General features: G+C 38.3%; 2 protein-coding genes across 3 annotated transcripts; one reads left to right on the forward strand and one right to left on the reverse strand.

The window, feature by feature from the left end:
* The first annotated feature begins 9,054 nt into the window (after window positions 1–9,054).
* On the forward strand, window positions 9,055–13,650 carry ccn4a (cellular communication network factor 4a). 2 transcript variants are annotated; one of them, XM_043217474.1, is made up of 5 exons: window positions 9,055–9,257; window positions 10,645–10,996; window positions 11,254–11,508; window positions 12,371–12,564; window positions 12,676–13,650. In XM_043217474.1, the coding sequence occupies exons 1-5, from the start codon at window positions 9,210–9,212 to the stop codon at window positions 12,973–12,975; spliced, it is 1,149 nt and encodes a 382-aa protein (XP_043073409.1). In that variant the 5' UTR covers window positions 9,055–9,209; the 3' UTR covers window positions 12,976–13,650. The 2 variants fall into 2 exon arrangements, with proteins under 2 accessions (XP_043073409.1, XP_043073410.1); XM_043217475.1 differs by having other exon boundaries at window positions 9,059–9,257; window positions 10,705–10,996.
* Window positions 13,416–22,905, reverse strand: ndrg1a (N-myc downstream regulated 1a). Its single transcript, XM_043217473.1, has 16 exons — window positions 22,752–22,905; window positions 19,930–20,001; window positions 19,781–19,816; window positions 17,849–17,954; window positions 17,610–17,730; window positions 17,465–17,527; window positions 17,328–17,388; window positions 17,004–17,090; window positions 16,846–16,902; window positions 16,652–16,755; window positions 16,507–16,569; window positions 16,374–16,425; window positions 16,182–16,229; window positions 15,762–15,797; window positions 15,431–15,482; window positions 13,416–14,772 (listed from the first exon to the last, which is right to left on the reverse strand). Exons 2-16 carry the CDS (start codon window positions 19,984–19,986, stop codon window positions 14,534–14,536), a joined length of 1,182 nt encoding a protein of 393 aa, XP_043073408.1. The 5' UTR covers window positions 19,987–20,001; window positions 22,752–22,905; the 3' UTR covers window positions 13,416–14,533.
* Between the last annotated feature and the right edge of the window lie 5,035 nt (window positions 22,906–27,940).

A 27,940-nucleotide genomic window follows, 5' to 3' on the forward strand; every position in this document is an offset into this window, starting at 1 on the left:
TATTACGAAAACACATTACATTAAATATAAAGAGAGTTAAACACGTCAACCGTTTTTACCAGTTTAAACACTTTTAAACTTTTTTTTCAAGAATACCTAGATTCAGCAAATTATGTCATAGTATACAAGTAAATTATGCGTCTTGAAAATTATGGCACAAAAGGATGTATAAGGTGCCAAAGTATAGGGCACTGATACACCCTGGCACAAAAAAAATGCATTTCCACCCATTTGTGCTGCTTTAAAAAAACAAAACAAATAAAAAACATAGAAATCTCTCATACAGCCGTTGCTGAAAGTGAGTCGAGTACCGGTTTCTTGGCTGACCTCTGACTTGAAGTATGTCTTAACCCCGATTCCTAGCGTAAGCTCAGAAGAGAATAGACGAACGAGGATAGAGCAATACTAAATGCCGGTAAGGAATTAAAAAACAAAAGCAAAAGTAAAAAGAAAATGTCAAAGGATTTCACTATACAAACGAATGCAGCTTACTTCACGTGTCAGAGGTCAGCCAAGAAGCTGGAACTCGTGTACACCTAGGACAGCTTGGGGGTCCAAAATATGGAGTAATTTTTGTTTTTGGGTGAACTACTCCTTTAAAAAGCTTGTTAGTAGAAAATATGCTTCTAGGCAGGTCCTCAGTGTGCATTTTAGGTGGCTAATTCGCACAAATTCGTATTCACTCAAACTTGTAATATACTCTTAGTATTTTGTATGATTTGTCTAAATCATAAAGACCATGTTTCAGCGATGGTAAAAGATTTGTTAGTATTATATAATGCTACCGTACTTCCATAAACATACCGCCAAAATAATACTTTTAGAGTGAAATACCATTTTCCCCCTCTATTTCTGCCGATTACTCAGTATGGAAAACTGATTTTATGTCCTTTGGAGTTTTAAGCAGATCAAAGTGCATCTTTGGATGAGCAGACACAGAAGATCATTACAAAGTCCAGTTCTATCATCACGTGGTGACAACATTTAATCTTGTCATTAATTCACACTATATGTTACTTTTCTGTATGCTCAGCATGATAATTAGCCTAAACCCCCAAAATTATCACGCTGTAGAGTACGCATTTCCAAAGCTTAGTTGTGGCTTACATTTAAATGTGCTTTCCATTGAAAAATATGTACACTTTTTACTTTTTGACAGGGAATTGGAATCAAAAATGTTCTGAGCGATCTCAGTCTGGGAAAGCCATCAGTGCCGTTTCTACTGATCAACTGCATATTATCCACTCACTTCTCACCCATCTAAACTTGATTTATTGCCAAAAGCTACAAACCAGCTTGTGCCAATACCACAAATATGACTCTTTAATTACATTTTGTAAGATCGCAATCGTTTTCATTTAAACTCAACAAAAAGTCTACTGACTTATCTGACTGTGTTATTATTAAGAAGCACTAGGACATGGAATTAACTTCGAACTTCTCATGTAATAAGAGTTAGGTGATGTGTAGGTGACAAAAGCGACCATCAAAGTAAAGTCTTACACACACACACATATATATATAAACTAGCAGTGGTCAAAGATAGCTGTATGATGCATGTCTGCATAGCAAAACAACTACAAAACAGCCTGGGTGGACACAAAAATACTTCAGGTGTTAATTAAAAAAAAAAAAAAAAAAAGTCAATGAACCTGCTGTTTTCAGCGAGAATGTAAAAATAAGAATGTTTGAACTGCATTTACTATAAATTAACCTGTTCAATTAAAACCCTTATTTGTTATACTTATATCAGCAAAGCGTAAATTATTGTATATATAGCCTAATTAATACTGGATAGTTATAAAAAATATCCAGTGCCCATTTACTTACCATACAGCAAGGTATTAATGTATTAGTCTTTTTATAATTTTCTGTGAGGCATAATAGTATTGGTTAATGTCTGGGAAACTAGGCTGGCCACAGCAGATACAGGCCCCTCATGAAAACTGCGTGCAGCCACAATGCACTTGAGTGGAAACTCTGACATAGGGCTGGGGTGATTAAGTCACAGTGCAAATTAGGCATTGTGGGTATAACATCATTCTTGACACAGTTAGAAAGAACTCAGCAGACACAGCAATACTAAGGCAGAAACACGTGGCAGAGCTCTGTTAGCCAGGTCTAATGACTCCGAGCTGTCTCACAGTAATAGGCTGCCTCGAGCAAAAACAAAACTACAGCCATCCTGCGGTGAATGAAGTCGTTTTTAAATAGATTTAGAGGACAAGGATATGTTATTCACATCAAATATTCCCAAATGTTCATCTGCATTTAAGACTGCTCTTTGCAGTTATCTAGTTTTTAGTGCAAAAACAGATACTGAAGAAACACATGCACGTTCAAATAAGGCCTACCTCTTTTTTGATTGCGGGACTACAGTTCCTTAAACTGCCTGTAGGCGAATCGTTCCTGTTATGAAGTAGCCTAGCTTTTAAAGCCTGATTTGAGCATTTCTGTGGATTCCAGGCATTTTCATAAATATGCTCTTTGTAAGCTTGCACGCTTTGCAACCACCCTCACCCAGTCACAACCAGAGTTTTAATCACTCGCACCTGTCTCCAGTTACCTCACCTCAATCACAAGCACACACCTCAGTAACACTCAGCGTCTGGACTCGTACATACGGAGTGGACTCTCTGATGCTGCATTGCTAAAGGCACTTACCTGTTTACTTGCCTCCTGTGTTTCCTCCAGTTCTTCAGGTGATCCTCTGGTCTCCTGCGCTGTGAGTTTGCTGAGGTTTGCCCTGAGGATTACATCATCTACAGTGAAACCCTACAAGGCTCTACTTACCGTCCAGCTCCAGACTCATAACTCATTCGTGTGTTGAAATAAACACCAACTTTTATATACCTGTTGTCTGAGGCCCTTATGTTACATGCTTCATCTTTATTATAATGGCTTGATTATTTACAGTGTCAGGAATTGGCCCCTTCCTTTTACAATTATCATCATTTGAGATTAACAAACTGCTATAAAACATCAAATGCATTATGTTTCTGCTGTTGATTTCACAATAAAGTTGATGTTACCTAACTGGAGGACAATGTCTTTGAAAAACAGGATGGTTGCAAAACGCCTTGCAAATGTGGGCCCTAGATCTGGAGACATAAGTACATTTCAAAATGCACAGGATGAAAGTTGTATATACCTCATTTGCAGAAGGGGGAAACCATTAAGAAATTCTCATAATATGCCTTAATAAATCTGCAGATTTGTACGTTAGAAGCACATTGTGGTACAACAGAAATGGCGATTTTAAACTTGTTCACCTAATTGTCCTATTGCGATCAAAAAAAGATTTTATCCCATGTATTAGGTAAGGCTAACAGAACTATACTAAGCCAACAGAACACTGGTATTCATTTTTTGACTTTATCCATTAGATATAATAGAGGTATTTGAAACTGTGTAAATGAGAGATGTATTCCATCCAATGCAAATGTTGCCCAAACACATGCAATTTTTGCAAGAGCAATTATCGTTGAACAGGCCATTTGTGTTTCTGCCTCTCTTTAACCTGCAGTGTTAACAAGAATATTCCATCATACGAGTTTACAATGAAACCATTGATTTAGAGCAGCTACGAATGACGCATTTCAGTTTTGACAATAGTTTCTTTTGAATTAAATAAAGTCCTGCCATATTTATAAATCAATTGTTTTTTTTTTTGCATATCCCAGAATACGCCAAAGACTGGCCAAAGTCTCTAGTGCTGTGATTCTGCAGGTATTTTAATGACGCATAAGTGAGGATTATTATAATAACAGATACACCAAGATAATATCTGTGGCCTAATCCAGGATTAGAGACGCTGTTTTATCTTTTACTTGCATTTATTAAAAACACTGGCACAGGTCTATTGACAGGATTACAAAACGACAATATATTAATGACTTTCACGTGTCTTTCAACTTTCAACATTACTAGTATCACCAAAAAAAATTATCCTGAATTCTGACTGTGTCTAGATTTATTTGATGCTAATGACTGAGTGTACATTATTATTTCTACATTACCTTCTGTGTATTTCTGCGTTTGTATGCCATGTATTCTTGCCTTGTTCTCAGTTATTTTGGGCTATGTGGAACTTTAGCGCTTAATCTCTGCGTTAACAGATGGTGATTTTCTCAAAATGAGGAACTAAATAGTATTTAGGAGTTAAGTGCTGTCCTGTTTGGACTGTGGGAGCCAAAACCACTCACACTGTTGCGCAATCATGTCCTCTGGAACTGGCCAAACATTTCAGTCTGCATCTGGAGCTGCACAGAGAAAATATCCAAACAGAAGCATTGCTCGGTTGCCAGGGCTATTAAAATCAGAAAGGCCATCTGTCAGATCAGATCTAAAACGAGGACCAAACAAAGCATGCTCTATCATTTGGCTGAAGTGTACGGTGTGAGCTAAAAAAAATGATATGTGGCAGAATTTGACCATACATGGATGAAAAGAGTGAATACCTCAGATAGGGAAACAATGAGCAATGTGGCCAGTTGCTGCATTTTTACATTCCTATCATTTTTTGTATTGGATTGTGACGTACAATACATTAAAAGGCACTTATGATTTAGACACTACCATATGTTTACACTGTTATCTTTCATTTGTAAGGTTTGTGGTTAAAAGTACATCACAGTCATATACCTCAAATGGGAATTTTAAAACTAACAAGAACGACAAAGGCTGTCCAATGAATTACAGCAATCTCAGGGAGTCATCTGAGGTTCGTCATGGTTTTCATCCTTCTTAACACGTTTAGATGTCTTTGAAGAATACTGTGTCACCAAACCTGAGCAAAATAAATAAATGGAAAACTTAAATTGCAGCTGTTCCTCACATAAAGTTTTCATATCGCTTCAGAAAGTGGTATGAGGTAACTTAACGTGATTTATGAGCGTGGGTTTTGTATCATGTTTAAAGCTTGAAAGTTTTTGTAATTTTTTTTTTTTTTTGTAATGAGGTAATCCTTTAGCAAACATTACTTAGAATTTTAAAAACACTCTCCTAAAATAGGGATTTCTGAATGGGTTTTTTATTTTTCACATATACGCTTACTATTTCAGTGAATGGTATCTTTCTTGTCCTAAGTTTGCGGAGCATGATGTACAAATAAACGGATAAAAACAGAGACTGTTTTCTGATCTTTGTGCAGATCAGCTCATTCAGTACTTTGACTAATCGTGTCCATAAACGGAAAAGGATGTGAATACCTGTTAACAATCTGTCCAAATATTTATCTCCTCAAACAAACAATTACGGTGCTTATAAAGGGGTGATTTTACTAAAAATATTCTGGAAAAGTTACTAATGGCACAGACAGTGCTACTTTTAAACAGCTTTGTTTATTTTCCACAAATACCAAACACTTGGAAATCAGGCACTGAGAACTGAGGCTCTCAACATAATTTACAACCAATGAAGGTGCATCCCAGTGAATGGAAACGCAGTTACTGAAGCAGAATTACTCAGAATCGCTTTACATGTAAATATTTGCTACACTTTGGCCGATAAAATGTTATTTCATGTGTTTGCCGGCCCATCCAGTCTTAATAGTTAATTAAGACTAACTTGGCCTGTTGATGGAGAGTCAAACCGATTTGAGGTCCATATTCAACCCCTCGATTGCAGTACATGCAGGGAGAATAACAGAAATAAAGGTGGAGGTATGGATGTAAAGGAATGCTGGAAGAATGGTGCAGTGACTTGATTAGGCTCCTGCCATATCTATATTCATTTAAATGACTTCATGCAGTCTGGATCTCCCTGGATCTCTGTGGTCTCTCTTTGACATCATATCTCACACGTTATCATTGTGCAGTTCAGTGGGCTTGACTATAAGTTCACTATTCACTGAAAAATTGCGGTTCTGCAGGTGTTTTTAGCAAACAAATATCTTAACACCAGAGCACAAAAGGGTGGAATGAGAGGTAAAAGTCTGATGACAAAGAGATAAATGCAGTAAAAGAGACTCAGGATTATGAAAGGTCTAATTATGGGATAGACTGATAGGTTAACCCACTGTTCTCCACTGGTTTTGCTTTAGGACCTAGATTTTATATCCTTACCCTCAGGGCCTATCAGCTCACATCTTGAGAGGAGAAAAGCTGTATGTTTGTAAAAAGCAAATACATCAAGATGCTTTTTTTAAAATTCAAACCATAATTTCCGGACAAGATAGATAGTCCATAATCCATAATACTGTTTCCTCAAGTGAAAAAGCCCTTTCACATAAAAATCACCAACATATTTGTTTAGAACTCACTCTTTCTGCTTGTAAATGGTGCTTGATCTGTGCATATATCTCTCCTCATTCAGATGAGGTGACTGGAAAACGCAATACTATAAAGGACTTATATTTTAGCCTGAAGTTAAAGCGTCTTGACGGATTTGTTTCTTACAAACATGCAGCTTTTCACTTCACAAGATGTTAATTGACAGACTGGAGTCATGAGGATTATTCTTGGATTACTCTGACACTTTCATCAGTTGTTTGGACTCTCATTCCGACGGCACCCATTCACGGCAGATGAGCAAACGTTGTAAGGCTAAATACCTCAAAATCCTTTCCAACATAAAACATACATCTTGGATACCCAGAGAATGAGGAAGTTTTCCTTTAATATAACCTCGAGCTACATCGGCCCTTGGGAACTGATTAATGTTATATGCTGAAAAAGGAAATTGCAATTTCCCCTTTTAGCATCTGATATGTTAATCAACTGGAACAAACACTGGGCCAAATATAGGAGTATAAGGCATGTTTTTGAAAAATAAAGAGAATGTACCACTCATTTTTGGGTATTAAACTCTAATAAAACAGAGTTATTGAGAATCTAATATTTCAAGGCAAAAGTACAGTGTTTTGCTGTTTAACTCTCTTTATGGATGCAGGGGTTATGCCATCATGGCTTCGGTGCCAGTGCTAGCTCTCTGTGGTGCAATGGACTATGGCTTTCTCCCATGCTTTGTTGGCGTTGGCATCCAGCCTAGATTCTCTGCCTCATCTAAACCTGGCAATCTGGTGCAAGCCAAAAAGGAAAGGGCGCATCTACTGTGCCCTTTTGCATTTTGGTATATATGCGTGTTTTATATTGACTTTTAAACAGAACAAATAAACAACTAATTGATTTTTATGGTTGCTGTTTGGACATGTTATTTAGCAGATGCTTTCCATCTGAAGTGAATTAAACTGGTCCCCAATGCATCTATTTATCTATTATTGTTTTAAGTGAATCTAAGGGGTAAAAGTACCAGGCATAGGGGTTGTTAAAATGTTATTATTAGTAGAAAGGCTTTGCTTGATGCTTAATGGTTTTGGTTCATTATTATTTTAGTATCATGAATTACCTGAAAATCTCCTATGTTTATCTTCTTCTATGAATGCAAGTCGTTTGACTCAAAGCCAGTGTTCGCTGGAATCTGAGTTTTCAAACAGAACACACTGTTATTGTTCACGTTGCTCACGCTGGGATGACGAATGAGCTGTCACTAGAATAAATGAGATATGACTGGACATTTAATCATAAGCAATCGGAGAAAAAGAATGCAAAGAGTTTAAGGTTGTTCCCCGTGTCTAGAAGGGTTACCTATTCTGACTGACTTTGAATGCATTTCATGTGAATTTCCTGAAAGTGCGCTTTTGTTTCAAACTATGTTTTGATCATAGTGAGGCAAAAAGCTGAAGTCAGCCTTATGAGGGCTTTGTGCTGCACTTCACTTACAATCATAAGATTGGAAATGCTGTTTTAGCCGAGGTACATGACTATCTTTTGTGTTCATTTATCTTTTGCTGTGCCCTCTTTCTCACAAGGGCTGCTATATCAGGTGTTACTTGAGAATGAGAGTTTACGTCATGTTTAACTTTACCCCCATATATTACAATTCATCCTCTTAAAAGGGTAAAACGCACTTTCCTTTCATAGCAGAGCTACAATTACTCTCAGATCTTTAAGTTGAGCATGTCCGCACCTGCCTATTCTTAAAAACTAACACACGTTCACAAACTTGCTGGCAGTCAGTGAAGCGCTTCTGTACTTTGCTGGCTTTGCCAGCAAGTTTGTAACCTTTGTGTAGCTCTGTGTTAGAAATAACAGCCTCTTTGTTCTCACGTGTTCATTAGTCTTTCTGCCCGGTACGGTATTTGCAAAGAATAAAGCATCACAAAGCAATTCACTTTCAGCTACACAGACAATGTAAAAAGTACATTCATTTTAGTCAAATAAAGGCATTTATTGACCAGAAACAATGATGTCATCAGTGCGGTTATGATTTCCATCTGACCCTCGGGTGGCGTGAAGTGCTATTTTAAACTCAAGTCAAGTTTAAAGACACCATATTAAGTGGTCAGTTTCACGCAGAAATACTTAAAGGCAATGCTTTCTAATGTGTTCCCCAGAGACATGAAATACAGCGCTCTTCGGGGAAAACTGAGTGACATTTGAACTTCAGAATGGCATTTTGTAGCTAAGCCAAAGTGAAATCCGTTAGGTATATCGGGGTATGAAAAGAGCAAGGAAACTTTTGCTCTATTTCTGTTTCTGCTCAATCCAGTCCTTCTTTTCTCTTAGAAAGGAAAGTTCTCACAGAGAGAGGCAAATGTGATTCGGTGCTTCAGGGTGCGGATTATGGAGGTAGTGTTCGAGGGACGTGCATTGGACTCTCTGTATGTAGCCTTAATCTCCGTTTAACCCCAAAAACTACAAATCAGAGCTGCAATATATCTTGGCTCGCCGACAGAAATCATTTAGCGAATGAGGTAACCATAGCAACATAACAAAACTCATTGTTATTACGCTTTGCACATATGCTATAACAGCTAAATCACACAAAAAAAATGTTGCTTTACAGATGACAAAAGACAATTTGGAGGCGACTGTTAGCGTATCTAAATCGTAGGGTACCGACAGACTTATAAAGTCAACCTCAAACTCTAGTTTGGCCAAATCACGTGATCAATTTCTTGCCTGCGGTCGGTTTGTCCTGGGCTCTGACGTCATCAAGGATCCTGAGTATGAAAACTTTACAGCAGCAGTATCAAGGTGTGTGTGTGTGTGTGTGTGTGTGTGTGTGTGTGTGTGTGTGTGTGTGTGTGTGTGCGTGCGCGCGCGCTTCCCTCGGCTCACTAAATGAATGGATCCTGCTCGCGAATGGGCGATTTTTCAAGAATCATCTAATTCCGGATTCAATGCATTTATCACTCAGGATCAGTGATGGCTTGGCTTCTGATGTGGCTTCTACTATTTGCTTGTGTACCACAGGTAAAAAATTATATATGTTTATTCAGTTAAATGGTAAAATGTTTATTTATAATAACGCGTAATCAAAACACCACTCTTAAAGTTTTATTATTACTTTAAATCAGGAGACCATATGAGCATGCGCTGGAAACTACTGTTGTCCATAAGCTACTATTGCTATACTATTTATTATAAATAGCAGCCTGTTTTCTTTTGCATTAACACTGCGAATGTTGCTTGGTGTCTGCGAATGCAATTTTCAGTTGAAACATTTAATGTGCTAATAAAAAAACGCACGAAACGAAACAGAGCGTTTCAAGATCATATTCTTTACTTATATTTTACCTTTTAGTAAAATGAAAATAACTCAGAGGTTTGTTATGCAACAATATTTGCATTATTAAAGTAAATCTAACCCCGCTCTATTCCACATTAAATTCATATCATATATTGAATCTTTACAATTGAAATGCGCTATAGATTATCATTTAATTTTGTTTGACCGGTATTTGTAACAAATGACCTCATGTTTTACGCATTTGAGGAATGCAATTCCCTAACAAAAAAATTAATGCGTAAGAGTATACTGCCCCCGTGTGGAAAGAAATAGACATGTTTGACAAATGCAAATATTTATCCTGAAATCCTTTAAAGCTGAGTTCCCTCCATCATACCTTTGAAAATGACTGTCATCCTCTTTGATACTTGTCCTGCTTTACATTTATGCAACTTTAGTCTCTTCCCGCTTTCCATATCTGCTTATAATCTCACGCAGGCTAAGCGAGGTCAAAGGTTACGATGCCCTGCAGTTATAAGCTAAAATAATTTATCATCATCATCTGTTATCCTAAACTCTATTATTTACATCAGTTTAAACATTTATATGCCTACCATAAATAAAATGTGACTGATGACGTACAAAGAAAGTGCACTGGAAACCTTAAACAGCCAATAGGTGGGTTTTCATTTTTGTTTCTTGACCTTGTGCAATGATTTTCTAGTACAAATTGAGACCCACGAGCTGACAGCAGGTCTATAGCTATTATCATCTGATATATGCAGGGAAGTGTAATTAGGACTGGTTCATTACTCTGAGATACAGCCGAATGTTTGGGTGATGAATTAAGCGACATTGATTCCGAATATAAATGCCATCATAAATTACATTTAGAGGGTTAGTTAAAATGTGTTTACATGAAGAACCACAAATTAAGACATTTATCTCTGAAAGCTTATTCTTGCCAAAAATAAAAAAATAAGAATAGGTCACTGCAACCGTTTATCTCACAACCGTAACTTTTTTCTTACAATTCCTCTGTAAAGATAAAAACCTCAGCAGTCAGAGAGATCGAAATTGTGAACTCATAATTGCAATTTATTTTTTTTTATTATTTCTCAATGTCTGTAGCCAGGAGGAATCTGTCAAAAATGTCAGAAACGGGAATCTGTCGGGACTTGTGTCTTACAGATTCACAGAGCATTTGCCCAGGATTCTTCTAAGATGCTGTCCATACCAGAGTCCATCGCCCCGGAGCCCTACAATCGCACGCAGTACTGCCAATGGCCCTGCGAATGTCTCAAAACTCCCCCCACCTGTCCGCCAGGTGTGAGCCTGATCATGGACGGCTGCGACTGCTGCAGAGCATGCGCCAAACAGGTGGGGGAAGTTTGCAACGAGAAAGAAAACTGCGACCATCACCGCGGCCTTTACTGTGATTACAGCGCAGACAAGCCTAGGTACGAAAAAGGAGTATGTGCGTGTAAGTGTCCTTGTGCTAACACAGCCTTCTTAATAACACTGTGTTCCGGTCTTAGATTAGATTACGATGAAGATTTAAAGAGAGGATTAAGGTGGCGGGACCCAGATAAACCAAGCCAGGGGATGCCGAGCGGAACTATAATACGTTCTGTTCATCTTTTAGCACAGCACAACACATCACACACATCTCTTGGTGTTGCATCCGGTATGTTTTTGATGAGCTTGACTTCACTCGTTTTGCTCCCCGTTGCTGTCCAGATCTGCCGGGCACTGGCTGTGAGCACAACGGCGTGATCTACCGCAACGGCCAGAGCTTCCAGCCCAATTGCAAATACCAGTGTTTGTGTGTGAACGGGGCGATCGGATGCGTCTCGCTGTGTAATGAGGCTCAGCCTCCCAGGGTCTGGTGCCAGAACCCACGGCGAGTTAAAATCCCCGGGCGCTGCTGCGAGCACTGGATCTGTGATGAGTCCAGGAGGGGGCGCAAGACTGCACCAAGACACACAATATCTGGTATGATCTCCTGTGTCTCGTAAATTATCCGTAAATATCTGGAAACTGGGCAGATCGTTTGTTTATAACGGTTGGAGCATGTCCCTTTAAGTAAGGGGTCACCAAGTTGGCTGGAGGGCCTGTGTCCACCGCACAGAGTTTGGCTCCAACCCTAATGAAACGCACCTGAAGCAGTTAATCAAGGTCAACTTCCAGGCAGGTGTGTTGAGGCAAGTTGGAGCTAAGCTCTGCAGGACACCGGCCTTCCAGGATCAAGTGTGATGACCCCTGCTTTAAGTGATACCGCGCACTTTAAAATAGAGAAGCAAGACTAAACCTTTTAGACAGTACAGTCTAACAAGATAATGTGATTTCATCATTTTTTCTATATATTTTTCCCTGCAGCCTGCATTCCTTACAAGTGAAAACTGTATTTTTTTAAGTGAACGATGTTTAACTAACAGTGCAAACAGGTTTTCTGTAAGAGGTAAGTTTAGGGTCGAGTTAGGTCGTATACATATCGTCTGGTCAGTATACAGAAACCTAATGTGTGTGTATAAACTTTGGGGTTGATGAGATGTTGTTCGATTTTTTTTAAGTGAAACTGTATTACAGTTTAAAGGATTTTTTAGGTAAAATATTTATTTCTGGGATGGCAAAGAAATAATTCAGAAACATTTTCAGAAACAAGATAATAATTTTATTTGAATATTTATAATTTGATTTAATAAAAAAAGTGCAAATCAACAGCATTTATTTAGTTCTTTTGTGACATTAATATATATATATATATATATATATATATATATATATATATATATATATATATATACACTCACACTCAGAAACAAGGAAAGCATTCATTGTCTTTGCATTCTTATAGCCCTGTCTAGTGTAAAAGACAACTTGCACAAGAACTGTGTGACCCAGACAACCTCCTGGAGTCCCTGCTCAAAGACTTGCGGCCGCGGCGTGTCTTTACGCATTACTAACAACAACAAGCAGTGTCAGATGGTCAAAGAGAGCAGACTCTGCAACATCCGGCCTTGCAAAGTGGACATCACAAAGCACATCAAGGTTTGAGATTCATTGTGTTATGAAATAGCCAATTTGAGAGTGACATTTAGTGTCTAAAAGAATATGTTTTGACCCTCTGTCTTCTTGGGCCTTTTTTCATCTCTCCACAAGCCTGGAAAGAAGTGCTTGAACGTCTACAGGAAGGAAAAGCCTCACAACTTCACTATCTCGGGCTGCACCAGTACAAACACTTACTGGCCCAAGTACTGTGGAGTGTGTACGGACGAGCGCTGCTGCATCCCTTACAAATCCAAGACGGTTGAGGTCGACTTTCAGTGCCCGAACGGATCCGGCTTCACCTGGCAGATCATGTGGATTAACGCCTGCTTCTGCAACCTGAGCTGTAAAAACCCCAATGACATATTTACGGATCTAGAGCTGTACCATGAGAGAGGTGAGGTTGGAAACTGAGCGTATGAGACCGTACAGAAAAAGATTTCAGAGAAAGCCACAGTACTTTTTTCCTGAGCAAAAACAAAAAAAGAAATATATGCATTATATGAATATATTAAATAGTTTATATTTAAAGACCGTTTGGCCTATCGCAACCAAATCGTTCATATATGTTATTATTATGCTTTTGTCATATTGCGACAAATCCTTTTGTACAAATGATATGTAAGTGTAGATATTTAAGAAGACGGTATCATGTTGAACTCTCTTTAATTTATACAAATTCTATGTAATAATATATATATATATAGCTATTGATAATGTAGTTTTCATGCCTTTTCTACACTTATGCTCTTAAATGACACTGTAGTCCTTGGAACGACTTGTGCCTTACAAAGTTTTGATTTCCACGTACTATAACGTTTTGTATGGACAGACTTCTCAGACAGACATAAAAGTTGAGTAACCAGCTTTTTATTTTCCTTTTTTAAATAAATACAAACTGTTATTCCATTAAAAATGCAGTGCATCAGATTGTTTTACATCTTTACAAAGCAGTGCCTTACCAAGCTGCAAGCATTTGCTTTAGTGTGTGTGGAAAAGCAGGTAAGTTGCTTATAATATCTCTTTCTGAGCAATCCTTCATTTTACTCTTTCAAAGCCTTGAGGAAAAAGCATCCAGTCCCAGTAGAGGATTCCATGGCACATTTTGTTCTGTTGTGCTTGATTGCATAGAAATCATCATCTTCATCATCATCATCGTCACAAACAAAAAAACACCAAAAACGTCACTCATATACAGTCATTTTCCTGTATTCTTATATCTACAAATTGGTTTTGCTGAATTTAAACTAACGTTAAGATCCTTTAAAAACATTTGATCCCATAAAAATCATTTTAAATCACTTTCAAGAGCATCAATCGCTGACTTACACATATAACCCAAAATAATGGGACACTCCCAACAAGGAAAATGCAAATCAACACATTATGAGCTCAAACCTTAGTTTTACAAGGTAGATTAGCATCATGGAAAAAAATACCACCGTCTCTACTCTGTGGTCAACCCATCCCTTTTCCGTTCGGTGAGGTCCATTTCAACATATACAGATTATACAAATTAATTATGCACTTAAACTAGCTTGTAAAAGTGGTGTAATAACTTGACATAAGAAAATGATTTGCGGACTAGAGATCAACATAAATTTACAATTGTGCCCTTCTCAGTGCCCAGCTTACTTGGATGATGACCATCAAAACGTCTCTGTGCTGCATTGCCTCTAACAACAACAAGACAGCTATTGCGCAGGGTGCAAAAAAAGAAATATCTCCATCATCCCGTCTTTCATTCACCCTACCCACTCCTTCCTTAGCGTTTCCCCAGGAAATATAGTCTTAAACACAAGACACTTTGGCATAAATGCTCTCTGACGAATAAAAGAGTGCAAGACCCCTGAGAGAAACAGCAGAGCAGCATGCGGAGGTCCTGTTGCATGTGTAGTTAGCGGCAGCGCAGCACAGTCAGAACAGAGAGGTTAATGCATGTGTGAGATGGACCAGAGACGAGGTCACCGGTCTAACAGGACACTTCGGTGGACTTGGGAGCCTGGTCCACAGAACTGTCCATGTTGTCAGTGTGTGAACGCGTGCGTTGGTTGTCGGAGGTGTGGGCTCGGGCACGGCCCTCGTTGGTGTGGGAGCGACTGCGGTTGCCCTCGTTAGTGTGCGACCTGCTGCGGTTGCCATCGAAGGAAGTCACGCTGGATCCGGACGCTGTGCGGGAGCGGACCAGACGGGTCATGCTGGCGGAGGGCACTAAGAGGCAGAGGAAGACAGATTATGATACGTACAGCAAATGTAAAAAAGCTTATATGTATTTTTTATTTTTGCATGTGTTAAAAATACTACATATGAACATGTACGCTTAAAAATTGGTTTTGGTACAAAATTTACTAAAAAAAAAATAGCAAAACTGAAATCGTTACAATATAGTTTTCTATTTGAATATATTTTAAAATGTAATTTATTCCTGTGATAGTTTTCAGTGTCACATGATCCCATGACCATTCTAATATGCTGATTTGAGGCTCCGGGAACATGTAGAAAGAAAAAAAAAAAGTTGTGTTGTTTCATATTTTGTACACCCTTTTTCCCCTTGAACTGAACAGAGCTGTCATTTCTAATGATTTTTTTCTTTTTAAATATTTTTTACCCCTAATCCATGCTGAATCAGTTTTTGCAGTTCTTTATAAATTCATTTTAAGAAAAAGATCAAGTTGAGCAAGCCGAAAATTATTTCACACCACTAGAGGGCAGCATAGCCTAGTCATATATATTGCTATTCGCTAACATAATATGTAAACTACATTAACAAATTGGTACAAGCAATGCACCATGGGCATTCCTTCTAAAACCGCAGCTTTATGATCAAATAGAGAATATATTCTAATAAATAGATAATATCAGTACTTACTATAACCCATTCCTTGAATGAAGTACTTGAAAGCCTCCGTTAGCTTTCCAGGCTGAGACAATAAAAACAGAAATCAGTTTATTTGACTACAAAAACAGCTAATCAGGTGGAGGTGGAAAACAGATTTCCCTAAGTACATGTCGTGAACCTGGACAGATTCTAACAGCTGGTAGCAGCAGGTGGCAAGCAGAGTATTAGAACTGAGAACTATCTGCCATCGCTGTCCGTAATGAGATTATAGCGCTTCATCCCTAATAATCATCCTGTGTCTTGAGCAAACAAAAATGAATCTAAACATGTGTAATATGCCATAAATGTTGCAAATACACACCTGGTCGACCTGGGGCAAGCCTCCACAGTCAGCCATCTGACGAAAGAGAAGGGGACATGAAATGTTACTTAAAATGCATGAAAAACACAAATGCGTCACTGCTTGTTTCTGGTTTCGGCCATTCAAACAGGTGTCTAAAACACCCAGCGCTCCATTAACTCGACTAGTCTCAGCGCTTATCTGTGATAAATAGGCCATTTCAGACGCCATAAACCTAATTCTTAGTCCACCTGAGGGCGGGCTGTGGAAAATTAGGTCAGCCATGGTAGGACTCAGCCCTGGAGCTGGCCAGTCTGGACCGCTTTTGCACTACCTGGGTAAATTAGTCACTAGATAATGCTGAGCTATCGGAATCTTATCAGTGCCTGACTTTTCCATGTGGACTATAAATACATGCCAGCTTCACTGAAGTCCACTCACCTTAAGCAGTGTGGTTTTGGTCGGGTCCAACTTTGTGTTGCACTCAACCTGTACAGAAAACAGACATGTTAAACCACTAAATACACATGCAGTGGACATAAAGGGTGGAGCAACAGTGTGCAGAATAATAAAAAGCATGACAAGCAATAATGAAATGAAGATAGTACTGAATTACTTTTAACTTAAACCTACCACTACATCCACCGCAGGGGAACTGTCCCCAACAACCAGGAGTGCAGGACACCTGAAACCAGAACAAAAAGTCATTACTACAGGAAACTGATCCTGAAATGTTTAGAGATTTTCCAAAGATCGTCGTACTGACTTTAGAGTTCTGACATTTATCTGGCCGCCAGGTACAGGCCTCTCGATTTCCAGGTCTCTTCGGCTGTGAAGTGGAGGAAAACATCGGTTAAACATCGTGCCGTTGCTAAATGAACTTTTAAGGTTTTAGTAGCGGTGTTGTTTACCTGTTGTAGGACTTGACAAAGAGCTGCAGATTAAACTGGTTCATGTCGTTCACAATGTGGTGACGGTATCTGCCAATGAGGTCATGGTTCTGCTGGATTTCCTCCTGTAGAAATAGGAAAAAAATAATAACACTGATATTAATACAGATCCATCGGTTCAAAAATGATCTAGATACGGTCGAACGCTGACTGACCTTTCCGAACAGGTGAGAGATGATCATGTCAGGCATGGCGTGGGTCCAACCAGAAATCTGTAATTCGAGAAGATGGAGCCCACAACAGCGTGAAACTCTACATAACTTAAAAATAGGAATTTTATATAAATTGCAATCACAAAGTGGTTAGCACTTACCTTGTGTGCTGCCCAGTCCATCCAGCCCTCAGCGCATGGGTTGATGTTTATTAGCACAAGGCCTTCCACCATAGTAGGGTAATCCAACTGTAAAAAGAAACAGTATTTGTAAAACACATCTAAACCCCCAGTTTATTAAATAACTCGCAAGTCAAGCTTTTTTTTTTTTTTTTTTTTTTTTCCACACTGGACATTCCTCAGCAGCTAAACTAGCTAAAATGAATGCCAAAATCCACAGGAAAAGAAACACTTTTAGCCCTTTATCCTGCATTGATTAAAACTTTAAAATCGCTTAATAATAATCAAAAAGGAAGTCAAACTCACTGCAAACTTAGCAAGGATATAAGCACCCGCTCCAACAGCCATGCCGATCACACTCTTTAGTCTGTGGGGTTAAAGAAAACCAGTTAAGACTGAGGCATTATCTGAAATCTACTTAAAACTTACAGCAATCAACTCACCCAAAATGTTTAAGGATTGAAGGAAGTGTCTCCGACAGTTGGTCCATGGAAGGGTACTCGTATCTATAACAAATAAGCTATTATTCTTCTGCATTCATTTAAAAAATAGATTGCGACTTATGTGTCTATCCGTAATATAACTCACCCGGTGGAGAAGGTGTTCGCTCCCTCTTGCTGACCTGGTGCGTCTACATGACACACAGCAAAGTGCTGCATGATCTCCTGCATATCCTCATGGCTGAACAAGCTGTCAAAGCAGCTTTTATCTATCGAAGAAGCACAAATTATGCATTAAAGCCTGTCTCTTAGAAGAACCTCTTGATTGATGTGTTGTAAAGCAACATGAAAAGATTCAGGGAGGATTTTAAACTGATTAAATCTTACGGTTCAGTCCAATATCATGATAGGTGAGGATGACGGGGCGGTCACCCTTAGGGACCCCTTTCATGGTACAGTGGACTCTGCCATATGGAGTCTCCACATCATGTTCCTGCACGCAACACGGTAAGAAAATGCTTATCAGCATCTGCTGAATCATCATAAGCAGCATTAATCTCATCAGCATTACGACGCATTATAACGCATGTATATCAATGGCAACTTATGAAATGTTTTCTGTGTGCGTATAACACCTCTTTGTTTTAAGAAAGCTGGTTTTAACGCCGTAGCCTTGCAGTTTAATGGAACATTTGAAAACAGGCACAGTTTGGAAGAGTTCTGCAAATGAACCACAGACAAACTGCAAACATTTCATCACTCAATGCACTTTGGTTTTAAATTTGTAATCCGCAAGATCACAGTCCGTAAAAACTGGCTGTAATGATTTCATAATATTCAGCTGCGTCTACCAGTTTCACAAATTAAGACTGATGCAGCCAATATTAAAAAGGTAAACAATATTACCAGGCTCTAATCTGCTAAATCCACCTTTAAGGCATAAAGATATTATAAACGTTCAAAACATTGCGTATTGTTAAAAGCACTGCACAAATAAACCTTTGTCCAAATCTAAACTTTAGTCATTATTCATCACCAAGACAATAAAAACAGCCAAAGAAAAACTCAAAAAGCACCAAATGCACCATGAATATTTCTACTCACAGCAACTTCTATCTCGAAAACCAATTCCATATCAGAGTCCTCCAGAACCATGGCTGCCGATAGTAATTAATAGTACTGATGAGAATGAACAGGTAAGATCCGATTGAAAGTAAGCTCCTGTTTCAGCACTTTGCTAATATTCGCCTGTGTGCAGGGTTTTATACCCCTGTTGTCGTCGCTCGACCTAAGCCCCATGCTCCCAGCATGCTTTGCACCAAGATCAAAACAAGTTAATTCTGGTTAACGACATCCGTAAATTGGATCAGCCTGTGTCAGATGCTTGGAGTAGCCGCCTCTAGGCCATCGGAAACTTAGGCGAGTGCAGCCAAACAAAAATGTGATGGAGGTGTGCACTGATTAACTCTTGTCTATTAGCAATAAGGATGAATAAAAAGCAGTAAAATGCAATTTAATCAGAATCTCGCATGATCAAGGCCGATATTTTATATATTAGATACTCGTAAAACAAACTAACGGTCTACTTAGAGTTAGTAGACATGTAGTTGTAAATTAATGAGGATTTGTTGATATGTGGTTGCGTAGTTACTGCTAGTTAGTAAGTTAGTAAGTAAACTAACAAAATAAAGTGTAGACCTGTATTTGTATGTTTTTGCATTTTTTAAAATAGCCACTAAACCCAACAAAGCATGAATCATTGGATCGAACGTTAACTTTCGATTTAACTTTTTTGGAGTTAATTTAACACTAGGGACAAACAATGACAAATAGCCACCGTGCAATGCAAAAGTCATTGAGAAAAGTCTTTGAGTGCAAGCCACCTATCAAAGATCAACCGGCTGACGCTGCAGAAACTAGTTTCAGCTGCATCAGGCTGCAGCACAAGCTGCTAAGAAAGTCAAATAACATCTTTAACACTGACAAGGACATAAACTTCTTCCGCTTGGCTTTGTATAGCGACTGAACACAAACATATGTTGTCTCCCTACTGGCACTAATCTCTTTAAACGGGACGAGCCCTGTGTGAGCGCCTCGGGCAGATGGCCAGTGTCTCTCTCAGCAGCCCACGTCATTGGTCTAGAGGCTCTTATTAAACACATGACCTGCAAACTTCGGGACTTTAATCTGTGAGGATCAGCACGAGAGGCTCGTTGGATGCGAATCTGCACTGTGTCAGTACCGTTGTAACGCCATGGTGTCAGCAAAAAGATTTTTGAATTAAGTCAAAAGCAAAAAAAAGGGGGGAAAAATGCTTGCCTTAATCACCAGCTGCTGGACAGCCTCTCTTAGCCCCTGAGATAGAGAAGAAAACAGTATAAGTCACCGCAAAATTTGTTCACCATATTGTCATGTATAAATATGTAAACTTAATACAAATCTTTGCAAAAATGTTGTGTTTTACATACTTGCAAATCCCTGTCCGGGATGAGGGGCTTTGACTCAACTACTTGAATATCATCCATTCTCAACAAGGACACCTAGAGGTAGGGAAAAGGTAACATAAATACAACCTTGTTACAGTTAGGGCACTTCACATAACATACCGCAATCTTCCTTTAAGGTCACAGAAGGAAGTGTCAAATTACTAGTTCCTTGTTTCTGTTGCCGTGTAATTCAGATTTGGCAGTAACTATGCACAACAGCATTACTGGAGCTCATGAATAGATTAGATAGAAAATAAAATAAAAAATTTTCTCTGGACCGTTCAGGGCGTTTTTATTTCAGAATTTGCCATTTTCTATTTTCGAGTTAAAGATATCATCACATACACGTTACAGCCGATGTACTGCGGTGACATTCTTCTATCTAGTTTCTCATCCCGCAGCGCAACAAGAATATATGACAAATAAAAAAGTGAAAAAAGTAATATGGTAGAAATAATAATAACATGTAATATTTGACCATTAAAACAACAACATAACATTATTTTTGAAGCTGTAACCTAAGGTAAATTTATACAATGCTGTGCAGTATTAAATATTATCAATGCGTGCAATGTAAATGTGGCTTCTGATGAAGCCTTTGAACTTTGTACCACTTCCCACATTTGGCACATTAAAAGATACATTCCTTGGCATTTTTTCTTTGATTAGATCCTCAGCTCTTCAAACAGCCAAATCTGTTTTGGATGATGCACATCATGCATTTCAAAAGGACAACAGTTTTAATGTCGACGTGCATGTAAATGGGAGCATGAACAGGCTCTTTGTCTGTCTGAGGTTTCTAAAGGTCACATGTCAGGCTTTTCCTCTGTAGCTGGCCTGGACGCTACACACAGGAAGCCACTGACACAGCTGCTTCCACGGCTCCCGCGGTCAGTCCCTCCACCCCTTTAACACTAGCCGGGTTTTTTTCAGCTTTGCTCCAAAAGCCAGCATGAAAGCCTTTGTGTCTTATCATCCCACAGGTTCAAGGAGTGTTCCTGTACCAAGCCCCTATAAAAAAAGCAGCGACTGAGCACAGACGAGCTCTAGGAGACGAGCCAAGATGTTTATCAAGAGGAATTTCTGTATTTCAAAAACCATGATTGTGTAATTCACCATTTGCTGAGGTCTCTACAGCAAACCCCTACACAAATTCTTGACCAGAACCATGTGGCAACTGAAACCACTTATGAATTACTAGACCAAGCGAGAAGAAATCAGCTTAATGAGACTTTCTTTAAAATGTGTGTCATATATATATATATATATATATATATATATATATATATATATATATATATATATATATATATATATATATATATAAATTTAAATATAAGAAAAGTTAACAAATAATGTATGGCTGTCAAGTAGGTCACCTGCTTGTTTTTAAGCTGTGTGCCCTTATGGCCTCTTTTGAATAATCTTTTACCTGGGAGTGTCTGTACCGTCTCAGCAGGATATAAACCAGAGCAACATAGGGACAGATCCCGCCCTTCCCGTGCCCTAGAATACTCACTATACTTTAAAACAACTGATTCACCCGTTCGCTTCTCAGGACCAGCTTTCCATTAAAGTGTACAATGATTAACGAGACTTTTAATTAATGCCTTACTAATAAAGTACTAACTTAGGAGCCGATCCATATTGGAATGGCTCAGACACCTTTGTACTGTGTATTTGTATAAATACATATATGTTTTCATCATTTCGTCAATGTCCGAAAGTACGTTTATGTTGGAACACAAGCATCGTGGCAGTTGCAGAGGAGAGGAAAACGCCTGTTTCACTTCCCATAACCACTTTCTTCTTCTTCTTCTTTTCTGAAATCCAATTCATGGAACATATTTTTATACTGAGAGAGATACCGAACTCAATGCGCATTAGACCAGTCACTGCAGGGGTCCTAAAAAATGCTATTCCCCAATTAATACTTGTCTGCATACAATATATAATCAGTATAAAATAATCTCAGATTTTCTTGCTTATGTGTTACATGCATGCATGCACACACTATTTTGCTATGTACGGACAAGCATATATTTAATTAGGTATATTACTCATTCAACATATTTATTCATGTTGATATGCATGTATAGATTAACATATTCCTGGTTTTATATTTCGAATGATAATTTCATTCAAATTAAATGGGTTAGCTATTAGTATTTCACTTTTAGCTGCGTCTTAAACGCAGTCACAGACTAAAAACTACCGCAAAACAAACACTGTTAAGGCAGAATAATGTGCCTGACGATGCAAACACACCTGTTACGTTTAACCCTGAACGTTTGATAAACGCTCGGCTCTAATCCAGCACAGTGGCTTTCGTCGTCTCATTAGGAAAGAGCGCTATAAAATGAGCTTCGAGTGCGACAGATATTTAAAAAACATACAAAATAGGCAGTGCGTTGGTTCCCATGCAGGCCAGCAGTTTTCGCTAGTTATTTTAGTACATGTACTCTGTTCGTTGGCCATTTGTTTCCCCCTCTAACTTACTCTACTTTGTTGACATGCACGTGCAACCACACGCACGCGCGTAGCAAGATAAACAACACATTAAAAACGATCTCATCCGCAAACTATATACTAGCGTAGAGTTTATTGTTGTCGTGTGGTTCATTAAAACATTTTACACCGGATATCCTCATTTCAAAGCGGATAAATATACCTTGTTCGATATTATACCAGAGGCGTTTTAGAAATAGACTGCGGAGTTATTAGATACAGAAATAGCCAACATTTTAACTAAAAAAAAAAAAAAACGAACTCGAAAAAATAAAATAGCACTCTTCGTGACTTACCGGTTAATTGTCCACAAAGATGAAAACAAGAAAGTCCAAAAAAAAAAATAAACTAAAAAGTTTTTGCAGAGTTACAGCTGAGTACGTGCTGCTCGCGACAGGATGTTGCAGGCAATTTTATAAAGATGTGTGTTTAGTCAGTCCTGCCCACTCCTCCTTCTATTGGGCAACCTCACTGAGTCATGTCTTGTTTCACAGCATTGCATGATATATGAAAACAGTGCTCACTCTTGATTGCCGGACCGATCTTTCAAATTACAATAAAAGATAGAAGTTGACTTCAGTGGTATTTGTACACCTGTATTCGTGCGCCCCTGCATGCATGCATTTGCTGTAAAAAAAAAAAAAAATCAAATAAAAAAAAAATCTCAAAGCTGTTTATTCTTTTGAATCAATAAAGTATTGTTCCGAGAAGTGCATGCCTTTGTATGTGTCTATGCGTGTGTGTCCTCTCTAACAGCACAATGCTTTCACTGTGGTTAGCTAATATGAGCCAGTGATAACGAGCACATTCACAATGGACACATTGCACAGAAACTAACATTATGCTGATCAACTCTCAAGCACCATTTACACCACAAACTGAATAAGACGGCAGAATAAATGCAGATTAGAATAAATGCAGAATAAATCCAGCATAAACTTAAAAAAAAAAATCGGTCATAAGATCAGTTATTTTTAGGTTGTTTGATGTAAAGCTGGGCGTTCGGCCAGGTGAAACTGTGTTGTGGAAAAATACTGAAACCATTGTTGACTAGATAAACTTTTATGACTTTTAGATTTATAGGCAAAACGCATGTTGAATCATAGAGTAGACTGCTCGGGTTAATAAACTGGGTTAAAGAGAATAATAACTGATAAGGATTGTGGACTTTCACCTGACAGGTTCATATCGCTGTGAACTCACATTGGGTTTCTCCTGGAGTCTGGTGCTCTTCTAATCATTTTACACATCTGGAAAAAATTAATTAAAATAAAAACATACAGCTATGAGTAAAGAAAAACTAATATCTTACTTGCAGCCATTTTAAATTAAAAATTATACCACACATTTCAAGGGATGTCATTCAGTTATGTCAGAACTCTGTGTTAAATTGTGATTTATCTGAGGACCGAATGTGTACATTTCTCACCTTTCTGTCAAGTCAAGTTTTTCACTGAATCTGGGTTCGTGACATTGGCTTCTATCCGTGTCCTTGTACTTGAAATACAGCGCGGGTTTCCTCTTAAACACCTCGTATCTGGTTTGCACAGCATGTGGGTTATTGGATGCCTCGAAAAAAAACAGATAAACAATGGCCTCCCTCTCCCTACAGGCTCTTAGCATCAGACAAATCAAAAGAATAAAAGGAGGTTCAAAACCAAAGGCTGTTGTTGTTTTTTTTTGAAGTGGTCATCTAAGAGCAGGAAAAAACAGTCATTATGTTATCATTTAAACCGCACAGAGACGTGCCCACATCGTCAGAATGAACATTATAGCTGGTATTGGCACTCAGTAACAGTAAAAAAGGCCTACACGCCTTCCTTTCAGGTACTGAAAGGTCAGCAGGGTCCAGTTTGATGTATGTTGACTGTAGACTGTCCAGAGTATAGTAGTAGATTCCTGCCTTTGTCCCTTGCCCTTGCTGACTTGTCCAGGTCTGTAAACCAATCCTTTTCCCGTTAAGGCATTCTTTTACACTTTAAACTACTATTATTAGGCAATCAATAAATTCATAATTATGTATTAGTAATACCCCAGTCATCCTGTTTCAGACCTCTAACATGCAGTCGCAATCTGCTTAAACTGCATTAAACTGCTTTAGTGCGGTATGTGATGCAATAACAGTAGTCCGATGTAGTATGAATCACACTAAGCCATGATTCAGTCGCACATGACATGAGACAGCGCTCAGAACTGTCCGAGATGTAGGCCTCACCTAAACCTCAAAGCAGGTGCCACTCAGTTCAATGTCATGTATTACTGATTTACTAAAAGGGATAATAGGACAACTTAAAAGTTACACAGTGATAATAAACACTATTTACGATGCATAACGGTTAAAATAGTTTATGGCAATTTTTGTAAGATATTACGCAAGGGATAAATGACCAAAATGTGGTGATTTCATTCACAATGAAATAAGCAAGACGCAGAATTAGGTCATGAAGTAGATGGTCAATAAATGATGAACTAGATAATGATGTGCCAACACAAACTTTTACCAGAATGATTAAAGCATTATGGATTGTGCATTAATGTGTATGAGACAATATAAACGAGCACATGCAAAAGAAGAGTTTTTCTCCCAACATATAACAATCGCAAAAAACAATCTATCAATTTATAAACTGTGAGAAGGTTTTTGCTATCAATTTATTGGTGTCTCTGGTAAACATGTAAATTTTTAGAGGTCGTTTCTGATTGAAATATCTCTCATATCTGATTTTTTGATCGGTTTATGAGTGCTTGTCAGCGGAACAACAATTAGAACTGCACTTTACTGCTCACTTCACTTTGATGCTTAGGATGATAAAGTTACTCAATAACCACAGCCATAACTTTTTGGGTCATAATTCTTTACCGTGAAAGAAATGTTTCGTTTTCGAACTGCTTTCTATACTAATATTGGACAAATATTCACATTTTTCGACCCATATAATTGCAAACATTAAAAACCCTATAAACCTTTCCCTGCCTCTGGGGTTAAGCGTTTTCTGTGAGAAGTGCTAGATATTACAGTTGTTTCTTCGTTTTTCGCAGTAGTTTTATCCAGACACACCCTGGGCTGTTCCTCCAAATAATAAACCGCTCTGCGTGAATTATTTTTACAGCTTCATCTTCGCAATTGTGCTAATACAGCAGAGCCGCTTTCGCATGATACAGAGAGATCACCTGCACGAAAAACTCCTTCTGGTCCACCATGTCCACTTTACTCTGACCTGGCAACATGGCAGCATTCCCGCTACAGGTCATTGCCTCTGCTGATAAGATGCAACCAATTACTGAAGTGGAAAATTGCTCTGACCTGACTTTGTTTTGTTTTCCATGAAAATAACCTTTAAAACAGGACCTAAACCCATTCACTAACAACTTGCCGAAGGGGATAGTACAAGGTAACCGGCCACTTTCCTGTCCAAACTGAATCTTTAGGTTTCAAATATTGCTTTGACTGCAAAACAACAGCCAAGAAAGGTGCTAATTATTCTCGTCGGGCATGAATGGACAACATACATGAGGCAGCATAGTATAGGCTTACCCATATTTCCATGTGTTTTATTAGATGGGGAAACTTTTCCTGTGAGTGCAAACAGGACCGCTGCAACACAGGAGATGAGATTTTGTAAAAAAAAAAAAAAACAAAAAAACAATTCAGATATTAACCTTCGGTTTCATCTTCCACAGCTGGAAAGGTTGGGTTCACAGGTTGTGGCCACCTTCGGCCGAGTCTGTGTAGTGACTGAAAACTGAGTGTCTGGCAAACCCCATACAGAAAGTATCAGTGCCGAGAGGTTCAAAAGAGAGTTTTGCTCTTCTGCACAGCTGATTTACAGTGCATATATAGTGCTTATAAATATAAGCGCTGAAAGAAAGATTTCCAGTTTCATAGCTAAAAAATGGAAAAGCTATATAGTTTTTTTAGTCATTGGGCTAAACCTAAGCCAAAGGCAGTGGTAATAATTACTCCGTTCCTGAGCTAGATAATGGACACACCTGCCTTGTTAATCATTTTATCCACCTTTTGACCTTATAATCAGTCATACGACTTTGGGCAATTTTCCTCTCCTGTCCACACAGCATGCTCTCAGAATCAAAACAAAAGCACATGACCACATGATCATAAACCCAAGTTAACTTATTTTCTATTGAAAGGTCAAAACTTTATCTGAGTATATATATATATATATATATATATATATATATATATATATATATATATATATATATATATATATATATATATATATATATTAGTAAATAAACAAATCAATTAATTTCGTTTTGAAGTAAGGCTTTCTTTTTCCTTTAATTTGCCATTTTTTAAATCCCCCATCACAGAGTTAATATGTGATGTAACCGTCACGTAAAAGCCCTTGGCCCACCCGTGAGATGCAGAAACACCGAAGAGCCTTAAGCCTCAAACTCAGCTCCACGAGCGCAGCGTAAGCGGCGTAAAACTCCGGAGAGGCGCGTCTCAAACGTGGATGACCTCACGTACTCACGAAGACGTGGTCGACGTGACCGCTGCGTCTGTGGTGGGCGGGGCTCACTGCTGCGCGCAATGAGGATGATTATCTTCTTACCTCATTGTCGCGGGTCGTGAAATAAAACCTCAGTGGCAATGACTTGGTTAGATTATTCTCAAGACTGCTCTAAGAGGAACTGATGTGTTGAAAGAAATGTTGGAAAAATATGCAAAGTGTTAAATATCTGCTGAAATTTACTTTGCCTTGACACAGGGGTTTGATACCAAGACCCTCAAGTATGCGAGAGACAACCTTCCTAAAAGTAGATAGCAGGTAGTCCTATGTCAATAGCCATTTTGTACTGTTAAAAATAGACTACAGCATTAAAAAATTTTGTTCTCAAAATTAAATGACTGATTTATATAGTTTAATATTAATATTTAAAATGTATATATCATAAAGAATAAAATAAAACACAAGAAGTGTCCATAATGCAACGTTTTGCACATGTTTTTCTCCAGTATGTTGTTAGGTGCACACGAAAGACATGAGTTTTCGGGATCATTACAATATAAAGTGATCTTACAATATATGAGTACATTACAATATAAAACACGAGACGAGTATATTTTCTCATTTATTTATTTATTGTTACTTGCTTTTGCAAAGAGAGAAATTTTACAGCAAATATCTTTCTTGCAATCCATGCCGGTCAGTCAGGGGAGGGTGGGATTAAATTAAATAGTAAAACTACTTACTGATAACACCTGTGCTTACTCTGTGTTAGTTTTGATTTCTTTGTCCACACCAAATTCTGTATCACTGTCAAAATGGAAGGGGAGAAAGAATTTAATCATGCCTGTAATTACCAAAGGTCTGTTTACACATTGGTTTATTTAAATGAGAGAATGTGTAGCATACATTATGGCAGGATAGTTACAACATCAAGATAATATTTTAGGACAAGGCAAACAAATTTGCATGGCCAGTTGTTCATTGAAAAGGCATTTATTGAACAGATT

The sequence above is a fragment of the Puntigrus tetrazona genome, chromosome 19 (genome assembly GCF_018831695.1).
Source record: "Puntigrus tetrazona isolate hp1 chromosome 19, ASM1883169v1, whole genome shotgun sequence".
Taxonomy (NCBI): domain Eukaryota; kingdom Metazoa; phylum Chordata; class Actinopteri; order Cypriniformes; family Cyprinidae; genus Puntigrus; species Puntigrus tetrazona.

Bases quoted from the DNA above. Each gene is read 5' to 3' on its own strand.
- ccn4a (XM_043217474.1), top strand. From the start codon at position 9,210: ATGGCTTGGCTTCTGATGTGGCTTCTACTATTTGCTTGTGTACCACAG. The intron at 10,997-11,253 runs GTAAGTGTCCTT...GTTGCTGTCCAG, and splicing joins CGAAAAAGGAGTATGTGCGT to ATCTGCCGGGCACTGGCTGT. The intron at 11,509-12,370 runs GTATGATCTCCT...GCATTCTTATAG, and splicing joins ACCAAGACACACAATATCTG to CCCTGTCTAGTGTAAAAGAC.
- ndrg1a (XM_043217473.1), bottom strand. From the start codon at position 19,986: ATGGATGATATTCAAGTAGTTGAGTCAAAGCCCCTCATCCCGGACAGG. The intron at 16,570-16,651 runs GTAAACAACACC...TCCACTTCACAG, and splicing joins TTTGTCAAGTCCTACAACAG to CCGAAGAGACCTGGAAATCG. The intron at 14,773-15,430 runs GTAAGTACTGAT...TCTGCCTCTTAG, and splicing joins CATTCAAGGAATGGGTTATA to TGCCCTCCGCCAGCATGACC.